The sequence below is a fragment of the Arachis stenosperma genome, chromosome 8 (assembly GCF_014773155.1).
Source record: "Arachis stenosperma cultivar V10309 chromosome 8, arast.V10309.gnm1.PFL2, whole genome shotgun sequence".
Taxonomy (NCBI): Eukaryota; Viridiplantae; Streptophyta; class Magnoliopsida; order Fabales; family Fabaceae; genus Arachis; species Arachis stenosperma.
Window position 1 is genome coordinate 42,561,910 of NC_080384.1, and position 9,110 is coordinate 42,571,019.

A 9,110-nucleotide genomic window follows, 5' to 3' on the forward strand; every position below is an offset into this window, starting at 1 on the left:
AGATATAGTGGTGAGTCCACCGAGATTTGCTTTCCAGAGATACATCGGCCAATTCAGAAGATGGTCGCACCTGTAAGACAGAGGTTGCTTACCGAGGTTATCGCTACATACATTGGCTAGAGAGAGCCTCACCTGTAAGACAGAGGTTGTTTACAGAGGTTATGTTTGCATACATCGGGTCAAAAGAGTCGCACCTGTAAGACAAGGATTGCTTACAAAGGTTATGACACTGGAAACCAAACTCAGACAAATGTTGATGAGTTACGTCGGAAGCGGGTCGAAATCGACAGATGAGCTCATTACCTGCGCTAGGAATAGACATGCATCATGATTGTTTGAGCATATCTTCTATTAATTATGTTTTCTGTGATTGTGTATGTGTTGTGTTTGTTTCTCTTTATGTTCTTTAGTTATTTTGTTTGATGCGTGATTTGGTTATTGCTGCTGACTGAGTGTAGTATTAAAACGGACTTAACTAATCACCCCGACCCTACTAAGAACTCCCCAGTTTTTACCTCTGCTATTCCCCTTCAGATAGAAACAGGAACTCTACTTAAGATTACTCCTATATATACAAGGACCTAGCGAAGAATATGATGGTGATAGAGATATCGTCTTTTGGCTGCAATGATCGATCAGAAACAGTAAGAGTTGGTAGCGAGTTTTGGGTGACGCCTTTAGTTTAGGGTGGAAATTTTGGTTTAGTCTTTCACTTTTAGATAGATCCACCGAGAGATTAGGAGCTGTAAATACTGACTAGGCTAATTTCGGGCGCAAGCTTAGGGGCTTCCTATATGGACTAGGGCCCGAAGTGTTAATTATGTATATAGTAGCAAGATATGAAGGGTTGTACGCTAACTTCTGATATATATGATAGTACCTTTATATGTATGTATGATCTATGATATATGTGATGTTTATATATAATATTAGCCTTGTGTATGCTTTATTTGATTCCTTATTGTGGCTTGTATATGTTTAATTAGTTGTACTCGTAAATCTTTTTATAAAGTAAAAGTTTTTCCGAAAATTCGATAGTGTGCTAATTCGATTATAGGCTTAATAAATAATAAATAGTTAAAATTTTGCGTAAACAAATTGGTAACACTCAATTTCCAGTATAATCATAACATATTGGGACCTGGATCGTTACAATATCCATGTATTTAATGAGCAGGTGCAGATAATTATACATTGATTACCTAGCATAATCCTTATTTATTTAGGTTTCAAGTCATCATAAATATATATTTGTTGTTTTTGTTAAAACCGACGCACAATCAAAAATATATCGAATGCGACAATATTAAGAAGATAAAAAAAAAATCTGTCCAAATTTATCTTATTTAATATTTATTAATTTTAACAATAATTAATAAATATTACATAAAATAAAATAAATTTTGATTAATTTTTATTTTTGTTACCAAATATTTTTTATGGTATTATCCTAGTAATAACAAAAAGAAAGCCCAAAAAATAAAAAAGAAAACAAGAATAAAAAAACTGATCGAGGATGCTATCTAAGGCTCTAGGCCGAGAGCAAAGTTTATTGTTTTTATCATTTATGAACAACTAGAACACACAGCTGATATGAAATCACCACATTATAATCAACATAAGTGAAGCAACGCTAAAACTCCCTCCTCACTTGAGTCACTTGTGACAAACTCTAGCCGTGGGCATGGTCACACAAATTGGGGCATATTTCTTCTTTGCTTCTGGGGTACCATTTTTAGGCTCTTCTTCTGCCACTGCTATCCCCGCAACGGAGCAAACAGCGGCTGCCGCAACACCAAACATCACGTCCCTCCTTCTGTTGCTCCCCTCCTTCTCACTCTCATAACTCACTATCATCTTTTCCCCTTCAACTGCTTTGCCAGCATTCGCCACAACAACCCTACTCTGCACTGCCGCCGGAGACCGGTTTCTGAGGACCATGCCGCCGCCAATTGAGGTTGTCATGGTGATTGACGCCATTGCCACAAGGATATCTGTGCCTCAACTCCTAAGCTTGTATCTTCTTGTCGTGCAAGCAATTGGATCACATAATGAATATATGGAATGTCAATTGCAAACGATGAATTGGTGGTAGGACCACGCGATATCTTATCTTATGAATGAAATTTCCTATAAGTTATTGCCACGTGGAATAATTGATTAGAACGGAACCTATAAGTCTCGATCTGTGTAGATGCTTCTTGCGAAATGCGAATCCAGATCACAAGGATTTCTTGAACATTTTCCTCATTTGGTTTTCATGGTATTGAGAGTAATATGGGCCACCCAAAATTAACTAAAACCGTTTTTTAAAAAAAGAAAAACTAGTCTATGCTACCGTGGTTTGGATAATACATAAAATTATATAAAATTTTTATTAAAAAAAAATAAACAAAAAAATAAATAAATATATATAGTAATTATTATTATAAATATTTTATAATTTAAAAATATTAAAAATAATTAGTATTTCACTTAATTAATTTAAATTAGTTGAGTAGTTATTTCACTCGTTTATTTAAGCAAATATTAGGGATTTGAATTCCGTATTGTATGTATAGCAATCTATTGACTAACGGGGTTAATAAATGGAGCATCAATACCTTGTGGATTAATCTTTATTTTGCCGAGTTGGAAAATACTAAAAGAAAAAAATATTTGTTTTTAAAGTAAAAAATTTCATTAATAACAATACTTATAGAAATTTATCTTTGTTAAAATTTACTTAGAACAGTTCTATTTATTGATATCGTATTCATTCTTAAAGTTAAAACAATATGATCAACATTATTACATGTTAAAATTTTACATTTTATGATATAATTTTCAAGTTTTTTAGCTTATAGGCGTACATCATTATAAAAATTATTAGATTAATTAATATTTCTTGGTAACATTAATAGAACACTGTCGTTGAGTATTATTTATTATGAAAAGAAACTAACAACTTTTGTTATTCAATATATAATAATTTATTCTATTGAAAAATAAATTAGTATTTTTTAAATTGATGAATACATTTTCTTTCAATTTCTTATACTAGTGTATTTGATAATATTTACTAATAAAGAATAGTAAATGATCATACTATTCTACAATATAATGTATAAAGTAATTTTTTTAAATTAATTATGGTAAGTGAGATATGTTGTGCAGAAATAACCATATGAAGAGTACATTGCATGTATTCTTCAACTGGAGAGCTCTTTTATCTCAATTAGAGGGGACCTAATTGTGCAGAAACAACATATTCACACATGACACAACGACTCCATATATTAATACACTTTCACTAGCTCATCGATCAACTAGCTCAAAATACATAAACTTACCTATATACCACGTAAATCAGGCACACGCTGGGAATATCAACAACGATGGCAAACTATGGAGGTGAACCTACAGAAGGAAAAACAATAACAATCAAAAGAGAATACCAAAATGACTTCAACTAGACTTCATGAATTTAGTTGGAAAGATCATTGCGGACAAAGAAATTAGTTTCAGAACTTGCAAGAATACACTAATGGGAATATGGGGCAATCCTAAATGAATCTCTATTTCAGAAGTTGGAAGACATTAAATATTGGTAAGCTATAAATTTACAAGGGAGGACCATGGAGTAAGGGGATATTTGATCAACTTACAACTTAGAGATAGAACGAGTCAATATATGAAGTAGAGCACATATTCATAGATTTTTGGGTGCAAATGCATGGTGTGCCACTGGATTATATGAGCAGCATAACAGCGAAGCTGATAACAGACAATATTGAGATAGCAATGGAAGTGGAAGACCCACTAAGGGACAACATTTTGCAAGGACCTTCCTCAGAGCAAGAGTAGCGTTGGATATCAATGGAATCTGATTGGACAGGGATAATTTACCTAAATCCTAGGTGTTTTGCAACTATGAAAGACTACAAAATGCATATTGTTTAAACTGTGAGCGGATTGGGCATGGGAAGAAAGAATGTAGTAGGGAAAGATTGATGGCTGTGTTTAACCCAAAGGTGCAAACAGTCCAATGAAAATGAACCCATAAATGGTAATGGAAATTAAAAATAAAAATGAACAGAGAAGAAGAAAGGAGATGTTGACAGGGTAAGGGAAGAAGGAAAGAAGACAATAGCAAAAGAGACTCGAATTTACAAAGATGGCAATGGAAGCTACAACTTTTATGGTGAACACAGGGAGCAGCAAAGGAAGGGAGAGGAGATATGGCAATGGAGCTAGCACACAAGCTACACTACAAGCTGAACATTAAACGTAAAAGGGAGAATAGTGACCAGCTTATGATACAAGATGCATCTAAAGTAAAAGAGGAAAAACAAGAAATGGAAAAAAACAAAAAAATTCGGAAGAGATGCGAAGATATAAAAAAAAAAAAAAAAAAAAAAAAAAAAAAAAAAAACTGGACAACAATAATAAAGGTAAGCATAGTACTAAGGCTAAGGAGGTGGACCAACACATGTCCCACCTTACACCACGACGAGTATAGTTAGTTAGAACTTAGAACTGTTGCGGGGTAGCGGCCCCCACAACAGCCTCAGAGATTAAATCTCTATAGGAAGCTGAAGCCGGATATTTTATTTCTTATTGAGACTAAGACAAAGGAATGTAAGATAGAAAAGTTAAGAAGGGAGCTATCTTCTGACAAACACTTTTGCGTTGAACCCAGGACTTGTCTGGTAGTCTCTGCCTTTATCGAATAAAAATCTGATTATTAATGTTCATGTTTGGTCTGATAAATATATTAGAACTCAAATAAAAGAAAGCAATAGGAATGAATGGTTGTGCAATTTTCTGTATGGGAATCCAAAATCACGAAAAGGAAAAATTCAATGGAGGGAACTGTTTATGCAAACCCTATAAATAAATGATCCCCAAATTTTTATAGGAGACTTTAATGATATTTTGGAGCAGGAGAAAAAAAAAAGTGGGATTGCAACCAAAACCAAGAGATCAATTGGAGGAGTTTAGAAAATTTGTAAATCAAAATGAGCTGATGGACCACATCTTAGAGGGGGATAGGCTTACTTGGCTCAGCAACCCAAGTGATTTTCTGACCAAAGAATGGTTGGATAGGGCCATGCCTAACTAGGCTTGGGGAATGCAATACTTACAACACTTCCTGCCATCAATTCAGACCATTGTCCGCTGCATTCAGTATTAAGACCAAAAGGAAGAAGTACTAAAGTATTTTGGTATGAGGCCTACTAGGAAGACCATAAAGAATACAAGAAAGTTATCAAGTGGAGTTGGGATCAGCAAGGCAACTAGGAAGAAAAATAGGAGAGGTGGAAACACAAGATAATAAGTTGTAAGGAAGATTTAAACAAATGGAGTAGTAGAACTTTTAAGCAGACAGATAAAGAGATAAACAAACTGAAATAAGAGTTGAAAAAGTTGTTGAATATGGATTTTACTGAAGATAAGCAATAATAGATTCTAATTTGGAAAAAAATATTAAATGGCTCAAATGAGGCGATAACGATACCGCATTTTTCATGCACCAAGCCACCAACAATACTATGACTTCTAGAATTTCTTGGACTATTCTTCTCGTCCAAAACTGCAATCCTTTGTGGAAACCAAAACAAAACCCAGTGTGAAAAGTTGGGACTACATTAGTTGCAACTCTGGATTTGAAGTAGATTAAAAAACAACGGGAATACTTTTCTAGTTTATTATTAACATAAAATTAAATGAAAACAAAAGGGAATCATTTTCCACAGGGCATTAAATCCATCACAGAAAGGACAATAAAGCCTCATGTTGAATACAACATTCAGCCATCCAATTCATTTCAATTCCTCCAATAATAGGCCAAAATGAGATGGTAACCACTTCTAGTGAAAATAACCAAGAACCTGTCCACCCACATTCCTTCTAATGGCCTCTTCATGATCCAAAACACCATCAGGAGTCGTAATCACAACATAACCCCACTGCATAGATAGAACCAGAACGGCATCATTATCCTATTCCTTTATTTACTTGGTAGCATCTGATATTTTTCTATAACGTCATATGAACTGTAACTCAGTAAGCATCAACAAACCTGATGCGTTGGGAGAGTGCGAATTCTGTAGGCTTCAATATCCTTTGCCTTGATGTCTTGTCGATATGTAAGTGCCTTGCAATCATTAATCCTACCTTGCAATTCAACTGTTATCCTGCCCACTCTATGCGGATCATAAACTTCGAAGTTCTTGATATAGCCTATCAAGAGTCACATTGAATCAGCACTACTTAAGAGAAAGCACTGCTTAGAGACCTTGAACCAATGAAAATGAACTAGGTAAGGAAACCCCACACATAGGAATTGTCAATTGTCCAAGTCGACATCAACCTAATCACAACAAATAAACTAGCAAAGTATCCAAGTCGAAAAGCTAGTACTTAATCAGACAAGAGGATAATGGGGAATCAAAACTCAACAAATATTACAAATTTAAAATTTAAATTACTCATTCGGTTAAATGGGTTCCAACCTTGATCGATACCATTATAAATTTGAAAGAAAAATCAAAAACCCTATAAATGAAAACCACACGCAAGAGTAAAAAGGAAGATAAATATACCTCGAGTTTTCATGATTTGGAGAAAGGAGGAGATGACAGTGGAGATCGGCTTGAGCTCCACAGAAGCTTTCCCTCTCCTCTCTGCATTCACCATACTCCTCAAAGCATCATTCAGTATCCTCCTTCCCATTTTCTTCTCTCAACTGAACACACAAAAGCAGGCATGGGTTTTATCAACTCCAATACATCATATTCATGGAAATCAATGGGGGGCGGGTAAGGCCAGATTCTCGCTCCACCCAACCCTGCATTGCACTCTATTGAACAACACTCAAGACTCAACCATCCCTATCCTACACGAGAGATCCAACAATCAAAATTTCTGCCTCATCCCATATAATTTATCCCAGCCTGCAGAATGCACAGTATCCATTAAAAGTGGCTGGATTGAATCACAGCTCACAAGTTAAAGACCAAGGTTCTGAAAACCGGATTGGTCATTGAACCACTCTAGTTACTGGTTCACTAGTTCATTAGTTCAACCAGTTCAACTATGGTTCAACCGGAAAACCGTTTTACAATAAACACCTAATTCTATAAAAATTCAATGAATAAAGCAACTGGTTCTAAACACTCTTCTACTGCATTTTTTTTTTTTACTTCAAAAGGGGATCATAAACAACTAGTTCTATGAATAAACAAACTACAATGATATGCAATGCCAAAAATAGGCCAATGATGAAATAATAAAGGGTTTCTCTCTTAAAATTCTATGTTCAAGCTTGTAGCAGACCAGAATCAACAGAGTAATACCGTTGAAATAGTCTTCCTTCTTAATACTTATATACTTCAAAAAATTTCTTACAAAATGAAAATTGAACACAACACACAGCCTTAAAACAAAAACAAAACAACACTCAGAAATCAATCACCTCTTCCAAACACAGCCTTAAAACAAAACAGAACCACATTCAGAGTATGAGCAATGATCACAAAAAACTGATTTCTGAAACAAAACAAAAAACAGCAGAACAACATTCAGAGTTTGAGCATTGATCACAAAGAATTGATTTCTGAAACAAAACAAACAATCAACAAAACAATGAAAACATGAAGCATATAATAAATCAATGATCACCAATATCCAGCAATAATCTCAAAGACAAAATAAATACACAACAACAATTTAGCAAATAAACAAGAACAAGACCTAAATAGAAAATCCAACAAATTAAATCGCAGCAACTTAACAATTTAGCAAATTAAAACAACAGCAGCCCAACAATTTAGCAAATTATCAACTTAACAAGTTCAAGAGCAGAAAATCACAACAAAAACAAAAAAAATAATTAAAAATGACAGAAGAACAACAGAACAACAACACAAGAACAATTAGCAAATTAACAAGTTCACAATAACAGTTAAAATTTACCAGAAGAATACTAATGCAAGTAGAATCATCATGCTAATATGTTTTCTGCAAAGATGCTATTTGTGCAGCTAAAATTTCGTAACTACTAAGATCCAATTATTCTAATTTCACATGCAATTAACCTATTAAGATTCTAAAAGCTAGAAATTATAAACCAACCAGAAATATGGTTAAAGCATTTCATCAAACAGGTTGAGTGCGGTAAAATTAAAACGAAATAAGAGAATTCAAACCTTAATATCAATGTGATAGAGAAGAGAACATAGCTATTGTATACTTTAATCCAGTCTATGAAAAAAATCCAAACCACTATAAAATCAAATAGTTACTTATTGTAATACAAATCAGAAGTTGCAGAGTTTGAGGCAGAGTATTGGTATTGTGCGAGTGTATTGTCTGGTGGCGGGTTTAGGGAACTCACGAAAGCGACAAAAGAGAGCAGTTCTACGGCTAGGTGGAACGCGCGGGTTGGTCACAGATTTTCAAGCAGAGCAACGTGGCTTCCAGACCAACGCTAATGCGAACTCGAACGGTGACCGGCGAGTGAACGCGAACCGTGAACGCCAAGCGAACGTGAACGGCGAAGAACGCGAACGAAGACGACGGCAAACAAACGGCGGCGGAAGCGCGGCTGAGCAGACAAAGACGACGGACGCCGAGCTCGAGGAAGCAGCTGCGATCGGTGACAGCGAACAGGGGTTGAAGACTTGGAGCACGAGGGAAGATAGATAGACGGACGGACGGCGAACTTTGAGTGCGACCGACGGAGGCAGTATGCCACTCCTTGCGGCGGTGGTGTAGGCTTACAGTGCTAGGGTTTTTTGGCTGAGTTTCTGTAATTTCCTTCTGAATGAAAGAAAGAAAGGGAAAAAGGGGGAAAGAAACGAAGGAGCTTCCGTTTTTGTGTAGACCGGCCGGGTTTCTGTTCGGTCTGACCGACCGGTTCTAGACTGGTTTAACGATTTTTTATTGGTTTTTTAATCAACGGTTTTATATAGGATGTTTAAATCCAAACCGATCTAAATTAAACCGCTCATCCAATCCAAATTAAAAACCGATTAAAACTGCACTAATTCAGATTTGATTGGATTTTATTTTTTCAAACCGCTGGATCGGATCAGATTTTGGATCTACTCTTCATAACCGATCCA

At 35.3% G+C, this 9,110-nt stretch overlaps 2 protein-coding genes across 2 annotated transcripts; both read right to left on the reverse strand.

The window, feature by feature from the left end:
• Positions 1–1,517: 1,517 nt before the first annotated feature.
• Positions 1,518–2,078, reverse strand: LOC130944895 (photosystem II 5 kDa protein, chloroplastic-like). Its single transcript, XM_057873477.1, has one exon. The coding sequence runs from the start codon at positions 1,978–1,980 to the stop codon at positions 1,657–1,659; it is 324 nt and encodes a 107-aa protein (XP_057729460.1). The 5' UTR covers positions 1,981–2,078; the 3' UTR covers positions 1,518–1,656.
• A 3,552-nt stretch (positions 2,079–5,630) lies between these two features.
• Positions 5,631–8,818, reverse strand: LOC130944893 (40S ribosomal protein S15a-5). The gene is made up of 4 exons (XM_057873476.1): positions 8,381–8,818; positions 6,588–6,730; positions 6,065–6,225; positions 5,631–5,951 (listed from the first exon to the last, which is right to left on the reverse strand). Exons 2-4 carry the CDS (start codon positions 6,715–6,717, stop codon positions 5,853–5,855), a joined length of 390 nt encoding a protein of 129 aa, XP_057729459.1. The 5' UTR covers positions 6,718–6,730; positions 8,381–8,818; the 3' UTR covers positions 5,631–5,852.
• Positions 8,819–9,110: the final 292 nt, after the last annotated feature.